At 39.0% G+C, this 22,117-nt stretch overlaps 1 protein-coding gene across 2 annotated transcripts in view; it reads left to right on the top strand.

Moving 5' to 3' along the window:
* The window catches only part of PRKG1 (protein kinase cGMP-dependent 1), a 743,395-nt gene that overhangs the window by 467,204 nt on the left and 254,074 nt on the right, over positions 1–22,117 (top strand). For both annotated transcript variants that reach the window (XM_044420579.1, XM_044420578.1), the window contains exon 4: positions 16,190–16,295. In XM_044420579.1, coding sequence (XP_044276514.1) covers positions 16,190–16,295 — 106 coding nt within the window. The remainder of the gene's footprint in view (positions 1–16,189; positions 16,296–22,117) is intronic.

Raw genomic sequence — 22,117 nt, 5'->3', positions numbered from 1 at the left:
ATGTATGGCTGTGGAAGCTGGACCATAAGGAAGGCTGAGTGCCAAAGGATTGAGGCCTTTGAATTGTGGTGCTGGAGGAGACTCCTGCGAGTCCCTTGGACCGCAAGGTGATCAAACCGGTCAGTCCTAAAGGAGATCAACCCTGACTGCTCTTTAGAAGGCCAGATCCTGAAGATGAAACTCAAATACTTTGGCCACCTAATGAGAAGGAAGGACTCCCTGGAGAAGAGCCTAATGCTGGGAACAATAGATGGCAAAAGAAGGAGGGGATGGCAGAGGATGAGGTGACTAGATGGAGTCACTGAAGCAGTTGGTGTGAGCTTAAGTGGACTCCAGGGGATGGTGAAGGACAGAGTGGTATCATCTGCATATCTGAGGTTGTTGATATTTCTCCCAGCAATCTTAATTCCAACTGGTGATTCATCTAGCCCTGCCTTTCTCATGATGTGCTCTGCTTACAAGTTAAATAGGCAGGGTGACAGTATACAGCCTTGCCGAACTCCTTTCTCAATTTTGAACCAATCAGTGGTTCTGTGTCCAGTTCTCACTGTTGTTTCTTGACCTGCATATAGGTTTCTCAAGAGACAAATAAGATGGTCTGGTACTCCCATCCCTTTAAGAACTTGCCACAATTTGTTGTGATACACACAATCAAAGTCTTCAACATAGTCAATGAAGCAGAAGTAGATGTTTTTCTGGAACTCCCTAGCTTTCTCCATGATCCAGCGTATGTTGGCAATTTGTTCTCTAGTTCCTCTCCCTCTTTGAAATCCTGCCTGTACTTCTGGTAGTTCTCGGTCCACATACTGCTGGAGCCTAGCTTGTAGGATTTTGAGCATAACTTAGCTAGCATGTGAAATGAGTGCAATGGTGCGGTAGTTTGAACATTCTTTGGCATTGCCCTTCTTTGGGATGGGAATGTAAACTGACCTTTTCCAATCCTGTAGCCACTGTTGAGTTTTCCAAATTTTCTGGCATATTGAGTGTAGCACTTTTACTTCATCGTCTTTTAAGATTTTGAATAGCTCAGCTGGAATACTGTCACCTCCACTAGCTTTGTTGTTGCTCAGACTTCCTAAGGGCCATTTGACTTCACATCCCAGGATGTCTGGCTCGAGGTCAGTGACTACCCCAGCATGGTTATCAGGGACGTTAAGCACTTTCTTGTATAGTTTTTCTGTGTAATCTTGCCACCTCTTCTTAATCTCTTCTGCCTCTGTTAGGTATCTGCAGTCTAAAAGTGCCCAAATTAGTTTTTTCTGCAGCCCCAAACACTTATTCCAAGAAATCTGTCTTCAGCACCTGTGAATATCATTTCAATTCCACCATCACATCTTCTTTTGTAACACCCTGCTCCTGTACTGTTTGATCTGTCCCTTCTTCAACATTTATGTGCAGGAGCCACAAATTAGGAAATCAGGCAGTAATTATTATGCTTGGTTTCCTCTATTATATAGTATTTTTGACTTTATTTATTTCATGCTTTTCACCTATGAATTTCTATCTTGGGTAAGTAACTGATCATTGCTGAAGTTATCATTAGCATTATGTCACCACTAGGGCCAAGCATGTCGTATTGGCAGTACTGTTCAGGTGATGCAGCATTCTGTAAGTTCTACAGAAAAGACAGTATTTGTCAGAAACTTGTGGAATTGTGAATGAAACCCTGGGGACCCTATTAAGCTTTGTGTAAACTTTGTATTGAAAGTATCAAATGGTACCATGCATAATAGAACCACTGTGATAAGCAGCGGAAGAATGTTGTGATTCCTGTTACGCTGTGCATAATGAATGGTATTTTCTCTCTCTCTCTGATTTTGCTAAAGTTTGTATTTCTAATTGGATGAAGTGATTTTAATTTTTTTTAAATTAGGCAAAGTATAATAATGTTAGAATAATAAAAGGTGGAATTGGTGTCAGATGCTGATTTTGAAGTTTCTGGAACACGAGAAAGCCACGCCCAGGACCTTATTTGAGGGTTGTGGTTGTTATTATTCATGAATTGAAGTATCCAGCAGGGCTGAATTGTCAGTGAAAGTATCTAACTGTGGAAATGGATTTCCACATCACTTCATGTTGGTCTCTTGCTTGAATAAGCTTTCTAGGTTGTGTGCTTCCTAGCCATTTCCATATATCTGTCCAGCTAATGATGCAACATCACAAATGATCATTTTTGGAATAGAAAAACATGGAAATGCAGTCTTTTTCAGTTATTCTGAGATATAATCAATTGGTTCCCTTCCTGAGTTTGTTCTGTCATGTATATACTTTACAAAGGCATTTCTGTGACTGATGTCTGTTGCTCCCCCCACTTCTTTTCTTTATTCTGTCTTGTTAGCCTGTATATTACTTTGTCTGACAGTTGTAAGAAGGGATTCTCTCTAGTAGTACTTTGAATGCTGCATTTGGATGTAGATCAAAGTCCCTCGTAAGCCATAAAGTTTCAGGATGGATTTGGGCTAGCTTTTCCCCTCTGTAAAATGGCATTATTGATCACCTATACCAGTAGACTGCTGCAAGGGCAGTTGTGATAATCAATTTGTAGACTGAAACGTGCTATAGAAATTATAAATGACAACAATTTAGGTTAAAAGTTAAATCCTTATCCAAGTGTTTTACTTGGCAAATGATAAGTGTTTTTCATTCTCTTGTGCTTTCAGTGAGCTGATAAATGCAGCATCTTACATCAAGTTGTATGGATGGATGAGCGAAAACATAAATGTTTCTTCCTCATTAAAACCAACCAACCAACCAACCAAAAATAAAAAAATGCTGCTGAGCTTTCAAGCTGTGTTTGTCAGCAGTAAATTTCAGACAGCAGTGATTCAATGCATCTCCCTCAGATCTACCTTAATGGATATATGGCTCCTCCCCTCTGAGTTTTTGGGAAGATAATAAATAAATAAAAATCTTTAGCTTTCCTAGTCTACTGCCAGTGCCACAAAAGATAAAAAGCCCACTATTTATCTACTAGCCAACTTGACATGGAAGTTTATTTCATATTCATCTGCTATTGGTGCTGCAGCCCTCCCCTCATTGGATCAAAGGGGGGAGATACCTGGTTCCTCTCTCAGTTCTTCTACTTACTCTGATTCATTCCTTCACTTGAGAATTACCAGCTGCACTTGAAACTACTGTACTGTCCTCCTAGAGGCAGCTGATACCAGGAGTAGTGTTCTATTCAACAATTTTGAATTCTTGAACATTCATGTACAGGAAGGGAAAAGTTTCATCAGATTCTGGTACATAAATGAGCATTTTCCTATGCATGGCATGACTTTTGGGTCTTGAAGAAGGTGGCTGAGGGTGTACACCCATGGACACTTCCTTGGGCTTTCTGCCTCTCTTTTGCTTTCTATTCTATTTCTGTAGAAGTTTTATTTAATAACTTTAACTAAGAGGATGGCATTTTGCAAAGCAAAGAACTGCCCTCCAGTGCCACCTTTGAGTTCAAAATGTGGTATCAGAGCTCAGTTTTGTTTTGCAGTTAGGTTCTTGGGCAAGGTACTTTTATTTTACTTTCATAATAGGTATTATGGGTAATGAGTGTATTCTGCTCAGCCATGACTATCATGGCAGCCATTTTATTCATGGACAAGCCTCTCCCATGGTAGTCATTTTGTGAGAGCACCCACGACTCTCTCAAAATTTCAAACATCCCCACCAAATCAAAAAAGTTGGGGCCTGGGACAACTGTCAGACCAAGTCTGCTAACACAAAAGTGATATTGTACAGAGAGAGATAGAAAAAAGTAGTGAGCAAGTATCTAGTTCTATACTAAATTACCTGCTGTATTTTTAGAAGAACATTTTCCAAAATTAATACAGGGTTTTCATAACTTTTTAGTTTGGTAAAAAACTATTCTTCTACCAGGAGCAGCTAAGAAGATTTATGTGGGGGGAAATGCATTTACCACAGATGGAGCTTTCAGCTACTAATTTATCATGTAGTTACATTTACATTTTATGGTATTGTTTTCCTGTTTTTCGTGCTATTGTGAATAGCCAAAGTATTTTACAGAGAGTGTTCAGTGTACTGCTATGGATAATTTAATGAAAACATGAAACCAATATAATGTAACAATTTTATAAGTACATGTCCTCTACCTACTGAGTGCTGTTTCTGCAGCTTTTTAAAGCAGCTCTAGCTACCAGTGCTAAAACACCTCACACAGAGATTCATAACCTCCTGACATTGTCTGGGGACCGTGGGATTATCTGGAGCACTGCTTCTGAGATCCTGTGACCTCAGAGCCAGGATTTGAACTACAGAGCTCCTGCTCTACCCTCCTGTAGCCAGTGCAACAGGAACCATGGAGACAGCCTCTCCACGGCCACAAATTAGCTTTGGGGAGCAAGAAAAGGGGCATGTCAGTGTGGGAAGGAGAGGACACTGGGGCCAAAGGCTTGTGTTGTCCTCTGTAGGGAGTGAGCACCCTTGTCCTGTGATACAGCCTTCAGCGTTTGTTGAATTCAATTCTGATTCAGAAAAGTAGAGGGGCCAGAATCTATAGCTCTCTTCAACTTGGAAAGGAGCAGATGCATTCAGTTTCCATCTGTTATTGACTTCTGCATTGTGCTCTCTCGCGCGTGCTCTCTCTCTCTCTCTCTCTCGTGCAATGTCAGCCTGGTGGGTCAATTTTAATCTAATAAAGGGTTCCATGTAGAAAAGCTTTGACCAGATCTGCTTGGATGGCGGGGGCAAAGATTGGCTGTGACCTTTCCAAACTGCTCCAGCTCCTTCCCTCCCCTTCCATAGCATTCCAGCTGGACGCCTGGCACCATCGTTATTTGTTTTTGGGAGCCAGGTGAAGACCTTTTTATTCAAACGTTATTTTACTTATTAATATTATTTATTTATTTTATTCTTGGCCAGGTCGACTCAAATGGTATTGTTTTTATAGTGTGTTTATTTATGTATTATTGTGAACCGCCCCGAGGCTTCGGCGAATGGGGCAACATAGAAGCCTCCTAAATAAATAAATAATGGTCAAAACAACCATCTAGATGAACTGCTGGGCATGAGGAGGCACTTCTACAGGTATGGTCCTTGCAGCCACTCCTCCCACTGTCTTCAACAACTTGCATGCAAGCTAAGCAAGAGCTTCTGAATTTAGACAGGAAATTCATCAAAACGAGTGTCTCATTTCTGAGATGAAGTAGTGGATGGAAAACCCCATGGACAACTATCCTCACATCTTCCAGAAATCAGGCATGTTGTACATCCAGTGATGATCCTGACCTGTTACTGTTCCATATAGTCATTTCTGAGTTTCTGTGTTATCTCCCCACTGCATCCCAGTGTTATCCAAATGACAGCTTCTGTCCAGCTTTCTTCATCCTGAACTTGCTCTTTTGCAATGTGATGCTCACCAATAGTCAGCATTCCCACTCAATATTCTGATACCCCTTCAGATGTCCTGCTTGTGCTTTTGCTGGTGATTTAAAACTGATTCCTTTTTTCTGCATAAAGCTCATAAGAGTATCGCTGTCATTTTATATAAGTGTAGGACATTTTTAATGCTGAGGGCCTCATTTTCTTGAGGATAACCAAAGGAGGGGGCATGTCTGTAGTGTTTGGGGACTGATGCCAGTAGTTCCCTCTGACCACCACTTCCATTTCTCTCTCTTCCTTCTACTCTCTCTCTCCCAACACCTCTTCTTCCTTCCTATTTAGAGGGATCGCAGGGATGGAAGGATAGTTCTTGCATCACTATAGAAGGACTTTGAAATCAGGCTAACAACCCTATGAAAATAGCCCAAGGTGGCCCTGTCTCTGCAGATTGCACACCCTTGTTCTAAATGGTTTTACTCTGCCAATGCTATCCAAGGATTAATACCAGATTCTTTTTAGGCCCAGATCACATGAAGGGCTGAATCACACACAAGCAGCCTGTCAATATGTATGAGTGGGGCAATTCTTTGGGGCTCTGCTGGACTCCTACCTCCCTGTAGGAACAGCCTTTGCTGGACTCTTTAGCTGGTAGCAGCCAGATTTTAATAACACAGCAACTGGAAAATCCAAACCTAATTTTTAAAACCTAAAGAAACCTAAAGAAAATTGGTCTTGGGAACAGGGGTGGGAGTGAAGTGAGTGGTTAGAGAAGAAGACCTCTGGTGTGCATAAGAATTATCATAGAAAATCAAAAGAAATGTTGAACAGAACTGTCTGTATTCTGAGAGGGAAGCTGTAATACTTCTAAAAGCTTGTCAAGATGATTTTTCATATCTTCCATGAATTGTTGCAGTTATGTAACAAATCTTTCATCTCTTACATTTATTTCAATATCATACCCATTCCTGTGGACCAAAATGCCCATTCTAAGCAAGATACTAAACCAGCTATCTAAAAATCAATTACTATAGTATTAATGTAATATTTATGGAATGAGTTATTATCAATTGATGTTATGTTATCCTGTCCTCAGAGAAAAATTAATATCAAAACTTACTCATGCAACTCTTGGATTAATTTTATTGGCTATATCCTGGTATGAAGAGAGTCCTAGTATCAGAAAACAGAATTATGTTCTGCCTTATATAGATTAAACTATATAGAGATTTTAAAAAACTTTTAAATCGAAGCAAAAGAGGTGTAGAAATATGAAGGAGAGCACAATCTCCCCTATTCTCCTTTTCTCTCCCACATAAACAAGTGTTGCAAGGGTGGCCTTGCATGTTCTTGCATCAAGCAGGTTTTCTTGTATATTGGTGCTTCAGGAAAGCAGGGGTGGGAAAAATGGCTTGATTACCCTAGTGGACTGCTTTGCAAGATCACTGCAACCCACCTGGTGGGAGCTGATGGCCAATCACTGCCGCACAAATCAGGGTGGTCCCCAGCTGGGCACTGAATATTCAAAATGGCTGCCAGTATGTGGCATCCCCTCACCCCAAGGCTTAAATAAGCTGCAGCACTGGTGAAACCTGATCGCTGAAGGAAAAGTTGTGGAGCCATGGAACTTTCCTGTCAAGCCTCTGACTCACATGCACATTTGACTGCTTGGTCCACCCGTTTGTTCAATACTCACAGGCCTGTGGTTGATGCAACTAAAGATGGTTATGACATGGAGTTGTGCTTTGTTAAACCACCCCAGTCACTCACCCTTGCTAGGTTTGGATATTACAACAACCTGTGCCCCGGAAAAAGAATGCTTTCAGGTAGGGGGCACATGGCTAGTTTTGTGGGGAGGGAACAAAAGCCATGGCGATCAGACAAGCCCATCCACTGGTTGAATTTCCAGGGCAATTTACAGACATATATATAACAATAAAATATAAAAAATTGCAGACATATACAAAACAGTGTGGTGAAAGCCAGTGTGGTGTGGTGGGTAAGAGCATGGGACTGGGACTCAGAGGATCTGGGTTCTAGTCCCCGCTCAGCCATGGAGCCAACTGGGTGACTTCGGGCCAGTCACAGACTCTCAGCCCAACCTACCTCATAGGGTTGCTGTTGTGGGGTAAGATGGAGGAGGAGAACAATGATGCCTTGACCCCTTTGTAGGAAAAAGGCAGAATATAAATCGCAATATAAATAAATAAATAAATAAATAAAATACAATTCTACTATGCAAAATAGTAGAATCAGAACAATGAAAACTGTGTGTGTGCGTGTGTGTGAAAAGCCTAGTGGAATTTTTTTAAGTACTCAGCTAGGGCTGATAGGATCGCAAGGTGGGCATCACAGGTAAGGTGCCAAAGGCTTTCTCCCTGGTTGCCAGCCTTCCACATATCAGATAGCTGAGAGTTTCTGCTGATTACTATAGTGCTTTACAGCTTGATATGGGATCAAGAACTGTTGCATAAGGATGTGTGAGATATTCCATCTGTTGAGGGGTTTCATTTTGTTGGGTTTTTCTGACAGATACCCCAACTCATTCCTCCCAGACCCACATGTAATTAATGGTTGGAAACCATCCATTCCTAAGTGTGTAATACACTCATTTCTCTGTACATTTATTTGTTTTGTATCTCCAAAATGCACACAAGCATGCTGTAGTCACTTCCTAAACAGTGCATCAAGCAGTCCCTTCTGGACCCTGGTGCCCAAGTATCCTTCTGCAAGCTCCAACAGAGCAGGCACAGCAGTCTCAGCTGGTGGAAGGTGCTCGAGCTGCGAAGATTACTTGAGCCTTTCATCATTAAACGTATCTGGGAAGACACTCAAATCAAATCTGATGCATCGGTGGAAGATCAACCTCATCCAGAACAGATTGAACTTCATTTCTCTGAGCAGAGGAACCATCTATCCACATAACCTGCATCTTGCCATAATTAAGCACCACTTTATTGGCTCTTCTCTGAGGCCACATTCCACCAGCTTCAAGTTCGGAACACAAAATCTTACACTGCTTACAGTGTTCTGTCTTTGATGGGAGAGACACCAGAAAGGAATATGGAAAAACGCAATGGGCGCTCAAAGAAGTGACAGTCTGTGGCTTGTAAGTCCAGCACACATTTTTGCAGAGTTATGCTTGGTGCAGAAAATCTCCAGTTAACACACATCACATTAAAAAAAGAAAAGAAAAAAAACAGAAAAGGGAAAGGATGAGGAGGCAGAGGGGAAACGGGCAATTTAAAAAAAAAAAGCCTAAAGCTACTCAAATGTATAATCACAACTGCTACAACTTTCTTTTAGTAGTGACTGACTTATAGCTAGAAGGAAAAATAAATGTTGATCTCATAATGGTCTGCCTCGCTAAAACATGACAGACTGAGTACTGTGTATTATGAAAATAGTGTTAGCTTTATAGTGCTAAGGTGACTTGAGATGGATACATAGACTTAAAAAATGAGTGGCAATCTATTCTGAAATATGAAAAAGAATTAGCATTTTGCCTGTGTTTACAAATAGCTGAAAGCGTAAAATATATATGTAATGGAAAGCTGTCACTTCGGCATTCTTCAGACTTGAATAAAAAATGACAGTTTGTAAAAATAAGGCTTTCACTTGCATACGAAAACATCATTTTTCTTCCTTGTAATATCCCTTGTTCCAACTGTAGTTCTTTTCTCCAGGTGACATTTTTTTCTCATTTTGCTTTTTGATACATTGCAGACAAAGGCCAGTTTACATTTATATTAAACTAGGAATTATTTGTTTTCTTATGGCACTTCAATGGGCTTGACACTGACTGCCTTCTGGAGTATTTTAACTTTAGATCATTTTTCAGGAAATGTCTAAATCCCTCTCTCTACTGGGCAATCTTGATTTCAGAGAGGGCACGCTTAGGGTATTCAGGGAGGGGCTATAGCGCAGGGCAGAAGACCTGCTTTGCAAGCAGAAGGTCCATTGTCCGCTCCTTGCATCTTCATATAGACCATGAAAAGCTCCTGCCTAAGACCCAGACAGTGGCACCCACTCTGTTGACAGACCTGAGCTTTCTATATCCTTATATGCAAGCTTAATCAGAAATAAGTTCTGGTGGGACATGGTGTCCCATGAGTCATGTTAGACCTTTTTTCCCTGTCTAAATGTCCGTAGGAGTGTCTCTTGTATTAATAACTGCTTCTGTCACACAAGGCTATGAAGATGCTGATTGCTTTCTCTAGATGCATAATAGGGATGCAGATCCTAATAGACCAGAATGTACGTTTAGTTTTGTACAGTCTTTCCACTGGTACTGCATTACATTATCATCTTTCAGACATGTGAGAGGCACTAACAATGCAAATCTGTATCTCTGTTCAGAGGTAGGGATAACTATTGAATTCAGTGGCTATTCCTCCCAGGAAAGTAGTATAGGACTGCAGCCCAAGACATGTGGATGATTGTGAGTGAAAATCCACAACCATCACCTGGCAGGAATGTGCAGGTCTTGAATATCACCTGTTAATTTCTGGGTAATTCCAAAACAGGCTCCTGCTGGCCTTATAGTTGCATATATGAGGCAGCTACAGGTATCCAGTTTATGGAATGTTGTGATTTCAGTTCATTGCCTTACGTGCAAGGAACATTATCAACTTTAGAGAAAACTTAAGTTATGTTCAGATGGAACTCTGTTTTTCTCTTTTGTCCACCCTACCTGTGGATAAAAAGAATGGGACCATTTCACCAAATTTCTCTGCAGGAAGAATTCTGCAACAGTTTCTTGGGGGCATGGTTCACCATTAGCAATTAGAGGAACTCAGTTCTCCTCCTCCTCCCCTTTCCTTATTTTCCTTTGATTCCTTTTTTCTGGGGGGGTGGGGGCAGGGAGCAAATGTGTTGACAGTCTGGCTGCCATGTTAAATCAGCCACAGGGTCCTGAACCTAATTTCATTCCAGGGTGCTGCGTGAACAAAAATGGCAGAGGACCTTTATGCAAATAGTTTAAAAAGTCCTTTGAGGAACTTCAGCTTGCCTCAAGAATACACAGTCCTTGGAAGACCTAGAGATTATTATTGCTTCTTGTATACTGTGCTAGGAGCATTGTACAGTGCAGCTAATATTGGCTTCTGGTTTCATATATTCATTTGCAACTGAAAGGGGCAAGTGCCTCAATAGTGGCAGTGTGATTGATTATAGGACAATGTAATTTTCCTTTTAATAAGTAGTCTGTAGTTTAGTTGCATGCTTGGACTTACAGCTGGAAAGCAGGAATCTTGTTTTGTGCTATATGCACTTTTAATTGAATTCATCAGGCCTTTTATGATGAATGTCATGATAAACTGGTTTGAGCAGAACAGGTCCCATAGAAGGTGTGACCCTGTGAGATATTGCTAGGATTGCAAGAGAAAAGGATTAACATTTCAGAAGGCTTTTGCTGATCAAGGAGGTATGAGTGACTGCCTTGTGTCTTATCTGTTTCCTTCACCCTTCCACTTAAAGTGTGTGTCCGAGATATCTAGTATCTTCACACACCAGTGAAGTGCACGTGAATACTACTGTAGCAAGTAAAAATTACCTTCTGTCTAAGCATTTCGCTGTGATTACATGCCCAGTATTGCTAGGATTCTTATGATCATCTCTATGTGTGATTATGAAGTATAGTTTGTGAAAATAAGTCCAATTCATTTGGAAGTAGTATCATAAGTTTAGAGAAATAACCAGTTTATTTTTAAATATTGAGGAAACCTCCTACAATTCCTGACTGATAAAAGTCCTAATTATTAGATGAATAAGGTTATCTGCAGACGTTTCCCCCTTGATTTGGAACACTTTATTAATTAAAACTATCAGGATTGCTGAAAACCTTAATTTGGTAGTAGAAGGTGCTTTATCCTTATACTAACCTGCAATTACCCCATCTGCATATGCTGTCCAGCCACATTTTTACTTTCCTGGTTTATCTGGGCTCTGAGTCTAGGCTGAAAAATGATTGTGAGGACAGGAAGTCATTTCCAATTGAAAATTAGCAGGCATATGAAAACCAAAAGTAAAAGCAGGCGTCTAGCTGCTGTACCATCCTTTCCCTTTCCCTTCTCCTTCACTAGCAAATCTGGATTGGACTGTGCACCTACTATAGAGCAAGAACGAAATAAGATGTAACTGCTAAATATATTTGAAGTAACCTGTTTTAGCAGGCAAGAAAACAAAACAATGCATCAATTCTGGTCCCAGTTCTGGCCTTCAAATGCTTCCATGAATTTCACATTAATCATCAGACATATAGTTGGGAAACAAATATGACATGTATTTTTCCCGGAGGCTTTTGTCCCCATAAATGCAAACACAGGCTATTCCAAGCTGTTTTCATGTTACCATCTTCTATACATACATGCATAAACTTTTATTATGTCATAAGATCCATTCAGGCTAAAATATGGAACAAAATAGCACTATGCAAAAATATAGTTTAGCTAATACAGATGGACTCTTAATCACATGACATATACTCTGTTTACTGTGTTCTGTTGCCTCAGTTATGCCTTTGCCAGGGTTATATTTTAATGTGTGGTTATGTTTATATGTTATCAATATGGGCAATCTTTTTAGAAAAGCTAACAGATGGCTATTGATGAATTTTGCAGAATGCATGAATGCACCAGAACATTTTCATTATCCTCAATATCCTGTAGGTTTTTAAAAATTATTATTAGTATTATTGAACATTTTGAATGATTAGGAGAGCCAGAAAAACTGGGTGGAAGGGTTTCATTTATTTATTTGTTTGTTTTAGATAGTCCACTTTTTTTTTTCTTTTTTAAGGAACTCAGCATGGCTTAACATTCTCTTCCTCCTGCTGCTGCTCTCAATCTTATCCTCACAAGGTACATGTATTTAGCAGACATGGGAAACGTCAGTGGCGAAATTCTAAGTGACTGCTTAATTCAGCTTCAAACGCATGACTGCCCACTGCCTCAATTCATTCTGCATTCACTCTATCATCTTGCAGGCTACTCAGAGCACTTGCTATGCAGCACCATGCAAGTGGCCACACATTTATTCAGGGCACTGAAAATCCCAGCTTGAAAAGATAAATGACAATCCAAGCATCTAATGCAGGCAGCTTCCAAATTGCAGGTGAGATCATCCGGACATTTGGTTCTGCTCTTTCATCCTGGAAACAATGTGTCTCTGTTCCTGTTTTTGAGGAATACCCTTCCCCTCTCTTGTATGCAGGGAAATAACCACTTTTCCATGTACACATGCAGGAAGACACATGAGGATGCAAAATGGGAAAGACACGGAACCTCTTTGGTCATTTCCTCTTGATAGGAACACAGTCCTTTGCATATGTAAACAAAAAGGCCCTAACAGTCAGCAAACTTTGCCAGGGCAAAGCTGTACGTCGCTTTGTGTCTGAACATTCACAGGATTGCACCCTAAGCTTTTTGGTTCACCTACTTGCCTTCCCATTTCCATTTCCCCATCAGTAACGTCAATAGTCATTTTGATGGAAGCTCACAGTTTTGCCACCATTGCATAGAAATGCTAATTTTCAGGCCGGAACATATGAAGCTGCCAATGGTTCCTTTAGACCCTAGGCAAAGCCCTTCCCAGTGCTGCTTCTGTGAGATCCTTGTTACTGGAAATCAAATCCAAGAATGTCTCCATATACATCATTATGCTTTGACTGATTTATGGGCTGTTCCTGAAAAAAGTCAAATAATATTTCATGGTTGAGATACACTTGGTTATAAACGTAAACCCAGTAGAGCTCTGACAGATGTTTTGATGGCCTCTTTTATGAAAGTTACACTTTCACAACTTTCATAGAAAAATTATTCTGGCTTTCCAGAATAGCTAGCAAATATTTCAATATAACAAAGAATCAGGCAGTAAAAAAACTCTATCAGTCCTTGATGTATTTTTGGACTTCTGGAGCTTTAGGTGTAATGCTATACATACTTAGCAGAAGGTAAGTCCCTCTTAATTCAATGGGACCCACTTCTGAGTAGGTAATGCATAGGATTGCACTGTAATGGTGCAGCTCAATCTTTAGTGCTTTTACCCAGAAGTAAGACCCATTCAAATCAAACTTATTCCCTGTAAAGTATGCATAGGATTCCTGCAGTCGACTCACTTATCCTCAATCAGATTCACGCAGGGCATAATGCTATGACTGGATGGCCATAGGAAAAGTTGGAATTTCCACTGAATCCTTGTAAAAGCCCTTTGAGATCACAGCAGGGACTCCATCTTTGGAGGGCCTCCCTCTGCCCTTGCAGCAGGTGTAATTCTGTCCATACTAGTGGTGGCTCTAAAATGGACAATCATCTTTGGAACACATGAAACTACCTGTCTGTGTCTTTTGCAATGATTGAATTCCTCCATGTCTTATTGGATGCCCATAACCTTCTGAGTTTGGAGGGTTATGGGCAGCCACACTGAATGCCTCTCTTAGAGTATCAATGCCATGTTTAGATACTCCAATAGTGTTCTTGGTGCTGCACATAAGATTGGACAATCACTATCCAGATCATTTTAGTCTGCTTAATGACATTTACATAATCACTCATTGTTTCTATTTTAAATTCTCTAAACTCTGCTATTCTTAATTAGGTGTCTAACTTTTCAAAACAAATTGTGGGTTGGATTTAAGCAAACCATGATGAATCCTGAACTGGTAACTAATGTTGAGGTAGAGTCATATATGGTGGTGTGACCGGGTTCCATATTCAATATTTAAGAACATCATACATAGGTTAAAATCATTGGGATTTTGTTTTCCTTTTCACAGTTTCTTCTTATAATTCTATTTGCTTTCTCCATATGTTGCTTCAGATTGGCTGTGAAGGCTGCATCTTTTCACTTCCTTCCTCAGCAAAAGGAACTTCATTTCACAGTCAAATGCAAGAAGTCCAATCATCATTTTATACATTTTGGTCAGCTGGAATAACAATATGTGTATTTATAGCCAATGCATGAATGACTGCATTATAAATACTCTGTACCAAATTTTATGCTATGTATTTACCATAGGACTTCAAAGCCCAGGCCAGAGTCCAATATTTTATGGTTCCTATATCACATGAAGAAATGTATGCACAAATGGATTCTGTTATCTACTGTCAGGCAGAAACATTTATGTAACGGATCACACGGCTCAGTTACACATTCCATCAAAGTCAAATGGCTATTAGAGTAATTATCAGTAATTAATTTTGTTGGGCTGGAAGAATCAGCTGGAAAGTTTCCATCAAAACTTGGAGCAGTCAAAGTCAAGAAACGGCTTCTCAGAATGGTGCACATGGAGAAAACCATGGTATATTTAAGAAGTTTAATTCTCTTATGGCTGCAAACCTATGCACAGTGTGATTTACTTCTAAATATACCTACATATGATTGCACTGTTTAGTTCAGCCTTCTCCAACCTGGCACTGTAAGACAAAAACAGTTGTTGTGGTTAACAGTTGCAAGCCAGTGTGGCATATGGGTTAAGAGCATGGGACTGGGACTCAGACAACCTGGGTTCTAGTCCCCGCTCAGCCACAGAGCCAACTGGGTGACTTTGGGCCAGTCACAGACTCTCAGCCCAACCTACCTCACAGGGTTGTTGTTGTAGGGAGAAGATGGAGGAGGAGAATGATGTAAGCTGCCTTGAGCCCTTTGTAGGAAAAAGGCAGGATATAAATCAGGAAATAAATAAATAAAATAACTCTCTTTTATTGAAATTGATGGGACTGAAATTCATATATATTTGGCTGGATTGGGTCAAATGAAATTTAAACCAGATAAGGTTCAGATAGCTTGATTTGCTTTCTAGTTTCTCCACACTGGAAGCCCTGATCTTCCTGTTCTTATTGTCACAATTATGCTAATAATGTCTAAACTTATTTGCTAAACATGATCAAACAGCCAAGCTGAACAACAGAAAAATGGTACTATCAAAAATTTGCTGGGCAGAAAAAGCTACACAGCAAAGGAATGCTTAAGGCCCATGGCCATTGTGTGGGTTTCTTTCAATGAATACTGAAATTGTTGTGCTTGTAAAATAGAGGTGCCTCTAAATTTAAATAATTGCTTCTTTATCTGTGTACCAGAAAACAGTGTGTGGATTTTAAAAATGTATCTCTGGTCTTTAAAGTCCCCTGGCTCAACAAATTTAATTAAATTCATTAAATATTTCATTAAAATATTTATCAAGGTATATATATCAACTTTAATAAATTAACATTGTATGTTTCCCTTGACTACTTGCGTTTTAATAATAATATCTAGGAGCAAGTATGCTTGAAGTACATAGTAACTGCACTGTTTCTTTCAGGCCGAACAAAATAAAGTCTTTCAGTGTAATCCAATATGTATTTACTCAGAAATAGTTCCCATTGAGCTAACTATGGCTTACTCCCAGGTAAGGTGAACCTTCACCCCTTACCTGTGAGTAAACCCCATGGATCTTAGAGAACTTTACTTCTGAGTAGATATGAATAAGTTTGCACTGTTAATGAAGTTACCAACAACTGAAAAGACTATAGAGTGTGAAAGGATTTGAATGGATTTACCTAATGTTGGCACTGATTAAGAAAACTACATTTGTATTTGTAAGTACTCTTTGAGGATCTGACTTTTTCAAGAATTGTATACAAATTTACAATAAAATGTTTGAATCAGATGACAACGATGATGAACAGATATTTCAGGATACAAAAAGTCATGTAGAATCCATCACCTGGTAGATTTTTATTTTCTTTTAAAGTTTGGCAGTGGTGTGGAAGTTAATTATCACCACATTTTCTAATTCCCTGTTGAATTCACAGTTTTTTGAAATTAAAAATTGCTAATTAAACTTTGCCCTTCTCTCTTTTTTCCCTACTTTTTACAGCTCTCGTAAATGTGAAACTTTGGGCTATCGATCGGCAATGTTTCCAAACAATAATGATGAGAACTGGCCTCATCAAGCATACAGAGTATATGGAATTTTTAAAAAGGTATTTGTCTATTTGGTTTTTGAAATGCACATTGAATTTGCTGCCCCTACTACTTAGTGTGTGTGTGTATGTGTTGCTTTTGTGAAAGCAGCATAATAAGCACCCATTTCCTTCATGATTCTTAATATTCTGTTTTATCCATAGCATATTAGTTTGAAGAGGGTAAATAAGAACTGAACATCTTAGCTTCATGACCGCTTTCTTTTTATCACTAGAACTATTTATTTGCATAGCTGTTTGTAGAAAAATTGCACTAACAGTGAAATACAGTAAATATATAAAGAGAGCCTTTTGTACAAGGAAAAGATCTCTCATTTAATAAAAGGCATGTTAAAGGAATAAAATTATTGTATTTCAGAAAAATGGTATCTAGCCTAATTTGCAAGCTTAAAACATGTTTTGCATATCCCCTAAACAGAGGCAAATTTATAAAGCTTAACTGAAACAAAAGCCTTTTGCTTCAGGCATCTACAAAATATAGGTCAAATGAGTCAGAGAAGAGAGGCATAATGATATGCCTTTTTATCCCTTACACTCAAATTTAAGTGCTTAAAATTTATTCGAGTATTTCTACTCTCCTAAAGCATCGTAAACCTGCCAACTTATGGAGACCCTTTTTATACATTCATGTAGTTGGTTAGTATTTGTTGAAAATATTAATTACCTCTTAATTAAAAACAAGGATTTCTTTTTTAAAAAAAATGTTTGGCGATGCGCTTGTGTTTGCTGCTCACTGGAGTCGCATGTAACCACAATGGCTCCCAGTGCCTTTTCCCATCCTTGATTGGTTCACCAATGTGACAGTGGTAGTTTTGCCAGGTGTTCGTAACCTCAAGACTGGATTGTTTCAATATGTTCTATATAGAGATGCTCTTCTGGCTTAAGCTTGTGCAGAATGCAGTAGTTTAGGCTGTGTGAGAAGCTATGTCATTTCAGTATGCAGCTCCTTTGCTGAAGGAACTGCACTGGCTGCCTATCCACTACTGGACTAGGTTTAAGGTTCTGGTATGAGTGTACAAGGTCAAACAACTTGGAACAAGGATACCTAGAAAGCATTTTACCAAACTGCCTGTTCACTGTGGTCACAGAGGACATTCTCTTGATGGTTCCGTATGGTCCTATGGATGGTTCCATATGGTCCTATGGTAAGAGTACTTACCACCAGGAGAAAACCCAGTGTGGAGGCTCTACTTCTATGGTTTTGGAGGGGAGGAAGGTTCCCATACTGCTGGCAGGGGGAGATGCTCGCCCAAGTCATCTTTGTTTTAATATAATAATTTTTTCTCTTTTATTTTGTATTGTTCATGGTTCCAGATTCTGTCTCATTATAGAATGGCACACAGATATTGTAAATAAATGAATAAAATGTGTTACAGGAAAAAAAAAGAAAGCACACAAATATGTTAGAAGGTTATAAGTAGCCCAACAAGTCAATCCATCTTGCCTGAGAAACAGTGTTGCTTTTATCCTTCAGTCCTACACATAATAAATGTATTGCATTTAAGGTATATGTTTGTTACACCGGCCTAAATCCAGCACAGACATAGGTATACTGAAACCCATTGATTTCAAGTTTAACTGTGTGTTAAATTTGTGCTTACGGTTCAGCCTTGTAGAACCATGAATATTTCTTGCAAATGAACTGAAATGCTATGTAGATATGTGAAAACCCATACCAAAATGATTTGTTATAGGTTACAGGTAATTTGGATTAGTAGAAGCTTAAACTCTAAAATTAAATATCTAGCATGGTCCCATGTGGAGTTAGGCATGCATACTCCTACTGGAATCAATGGGTTTGGATGTGCCAGATTCTTGACAAAACCAGGCTGTCCACTTGTACCAAATCTCTAGGTAATCTCTAGAGTCACTGAACTCATTGCCAGTATCTAGTATTGCTGCTCTGCTTACATTGCTGATGTAACACTGACTTAAAGGCCCTCTAGTGAAATATTAATAGCATTTGCTGATGCAATGGAATGCACTGAAAAATCATCACACCAGCAGATGTTGCTTAAGCCAGCACTATATCCATAGCATAAGGCGAATAGCAGCATTGGATACTGCCCAGTGGGAATACTTCTCTGAGTAAACAAGTTTAGGGTTCGGTTCTATGTCTTTCCCCTCCTCTTTAGGACTAGATATTCATTAGATGAGATTGAATTCAGTAAAGGTTTGTCAGTATTCCTGCCTCCAGCTGCATGGAGATGACTCACCTGTGTAGGCTTCCTTATGCCCTTCATGTAAAGGTAAAGTGCTACCAGCGATTGAAGTTGGGCAGTGTCATTAAGCAATTACTCTTTCATGTAAAGACTAAAGCTTTATAGAATGAATTACTGTTTTTGAGCTGAATATCATGATACACAGTGCAGCGAGGTAATGCCCTTTCCTTCCCAAAAGTAGTACTTGATATGATACGGTTTGTTAGTGTTGAAACCAGAAATATCTATGCTGCGTTCTTTAGTTCTTGGCTTTAATTGACATGACTAACTCACTGAAGTAGAGCAATTTCCTTTATTCCATATTGTGGTCTGGACTGTATAAACTAATTACTGGGGAAGGCTAACAACCACAAACCTTTGAACATGCTGTGCTTTACTCAATATTTTTGCTTTGTGGAGGTGCCTTGGTTTGCAAATTTTTAAACCTTGTAACTTCCATATGATGGGTTGGATGCAGACTTACTCGTCCTTGGAACAAACCCACTGGCATCATCAAGACTTAATCAGTGGCTACTAAATGATGATTTATATTATCTGCAGTATCACTGGCAGTATGCCTCTTAATACTAGTTCCTGGAGAACTGATCTGGGGCAGGCTATGCACTTAAGTCTGGCTGATGTACTGCTGTTTTTCCATAGGCATCTAAAAAACCTTGTAGGAACAGAAGACTAGTCTATGCATGACTTTGTTCTGATCCAACAAGGCTTTTTTAATGTTAAATTCTGAATTTATCCCATTAACTCCTCAAAGATAGAGTGCTCTTCAGAGAATTGTACTCTAAATGATGGTAGTTTTAACATTGTAAAAATAGCCTGGATAGATTGGACACATCTGTACAAATTCCATATATGGAAGAGACCTGATAAATCAGAATCTTCCATTTAGTTTTAGAAGGTTTTAGCACTTTGTCATTTTCTAGTAATACTATTGATTCTACTTTTCAGGCTATATCAAAGAGTCCATTTAAAATCGGGTCTTGCTTTCATTATTGTTTGAACTACTGATTTTTTGCAAGCATTGTCAGTAGAACAAAACTGGCACAGCACTATTGTCTTGCATGATTCCAACCTAGAACTTTATAATGGAGAGTAACAAAGGTTTCTGCCTGGAGAGGATATATCTTTCAGTTTTATAGAAACAAGCAGGAGAACTTTAACACTAGGACATGGACTTTGGTCCAGCAAGTCATCTTGCTGAAATTCACAGACTTGCTCTGCTACACTGAGCCCCAAAGCACAGCAAAGTGACAAATGATTTACTGAGATGTGAACATTTCAAGCTGTAAAAACTTAAGAAATTACAATCACAAATTCACAAAATCACGTATGCCACATAGATCTTGGTTTTTACCTCTTCTGTTGAGGTCTAGAAATTAAGATTATTTTTTTCTTTCTAAGTGCTGTTTCCAAGGCGTTGATGTTCTAACAAGGGAGTCACCTGTACAGCTACTTTTCCAAGACTGGGCTGGGTGGTCTCATATGTAGGCACAGCTAGCAATGTACTGAAGCTGTCTCTGGGCAGTAACATTTACAACTATAGATGGGGATAATGCTTCAATTAAGAGAGGAAAGGAGAAACTTGTTCCTGTATTATTTATTTCAGTGATGCATAGACTGATTGCATATTTAAAATGGCATTTTAAGTAGCATGCAGCATAAATGTTTCAAACACACAAGAGCCAGCATTAAAATACTTCAATGCACAAAACATCTGTGTTAAAAACATTTGAAAACAAACAATAAAATCTTTAGTCGTGGCATTTAAAATTGAAGTACAAACATTCATTTAAACAAGCCAACCCTTGCTATTTACCCATTTTAGCCAACTGATTCCTCTCTGCATGCTTCCAAAAGCAATAGTTCAGAATGGCAATACAAATGGTTAGGGGCCCATTTCTTCCTGCCAGGTCACTGTTCTTCAAATCCCAGAGTGGGGCTCACACATGAAAAAACCTGGAGCACCATGAAGAAAGATGCTTGAAATAGAAAATTATATATGAGGGGAAAAGAGTCTACCTTTTCCAAATAAGTAGCTTTTATATAAAGAGAAGGTATGAGAAGCAGTATTTAATCATATAAACTCCCACATGAGAACACAAGAATTCCCTTTAAAGCTATCCATATTGGTGGCCATTGCTACATCTGGTAGTAAATTCCATTGTTTAAACATGTGCTTTGTACTTTGTAAAAAAGTACTTCCTTTTGAATTTCCCAGTTTTCCTACCAGTCAGCATCATGGGATGATCTCAGATACTAGGATTACTAGATAATAAAAAATTCTTTGCCAGTCCTCTTTTCTCATATCATGTATAATTTTAGAGACATCTGTCATGTCTGCTTTTACTCACAGTTTCCCACTCCCTGCAGACCTGAGTAGCATAGTCCAAACACAGATTTACTGCCTCTGTGAAAACTTGTTTTGATGAGATGTGTTCCGCTACCCACAAGCCACATAACTTATTAAGAACTTTAAACAGAGACTGGATCCTAGGACATAAGTAACCAGGAAATCCATTTTATTAAGTGAAATACTTAATACATTTTAATTTTAAGCCTATATCCATTTTACAACCTGACAGCTAGTTCTGTAATTAAAAACAAATCAAGATTGGTGCTGGACACAGAATATTCAAATACTTTTAAACCTGAGCATATGCTAGATTGTGGTGATTCAGTTTTACACTGAATTTGTAGAACAAAACACAAGGAAGAAATAATTAGAAACTCTCAGGTTTGCTCACATTATGTAGACCAGTTCAATGATAATAAGTATTCCAGTGTTGATGTACTATTTACAGATGATTCAATCCCTGTTGTTAAAATCTGAAGGCTACACTGTTGTTACATTGGTGTAGAGAAATGCAAACCACTCTTGGAAGAAACAGACAAACATAAAGGAATTTATCTGTACATACATAAGATGAACTAAGATACTAAAGGCAGAGTCCTATGCAAATTAAGACAGGAAAAATTGCCTGTAATTCATGGGGCATTCTAGCAGTTGTAGTCATTTTTCTTCTATTAACTATCATAGGATCGTGTCCCAAAAGTCTCACCTGTCTGTTTTGCTCTTGATGGCCATTACTCTGAAAGCAACAATACAGGTGAAAATAGCCGTCGCTCTCTTCTCGGTTCTTGTTGTCTTTGGCCAATGCTGGGGAAAAATGTGACATGGGTACACTGATTAAGTTATTATCTTGCCTCTGTATTGTGCAATCAGTCACTGATAATTGCTTCTGTTGAGCTTGGTTTCTATCCATTGCTAAAAGAAAAATGGTTATTGTTCAGAAAAGATCCCAAGACACCCATTATTTTCATGTTGTATCATACAAGATAATGTGTCTTCTATTTAAATTTCATACAAGATAGCTTAATCCGAAGTTTCAATTGCAGTTTATGTAATAGACAAAACAAAAGAAGGAGTTTGAATACCCTGCCTGTTTCTGTAACCCGGCCTTTTCCATCTTAATGTCATGCCATTATGTAAAGCCCTGACCTCATGAATTTAGCTGACTCTCTAGAAATCAGAGAATCAAGGAATAGTGGAGTTGGAAGAAGTCATTCTGCTCAGGGTATGACACCAATATTTAGATGGCTCTT

This window comes from Varanus komodoensis, unplaced genomic scaffold, assembly GCF_004798865.1.
Source record: "Varanus komodoensis strain SLA01 unplaced genomic scaffold, ASM479886v1 scaffold11, whole genome shotgun sequence".
NCBI classification, from domain to species: domain Eukaryota; kingdom Metazoa; phylum Chordata; class Lepidosauria; order Squamata; family Varanidae; genus Varanus; species Varanus komodoensis.
The sequence above is the reverse complement of the archived record's forward strand: the minus strand, read 5'-3'. Positions and strand labels throughout refer to the sequence as shown.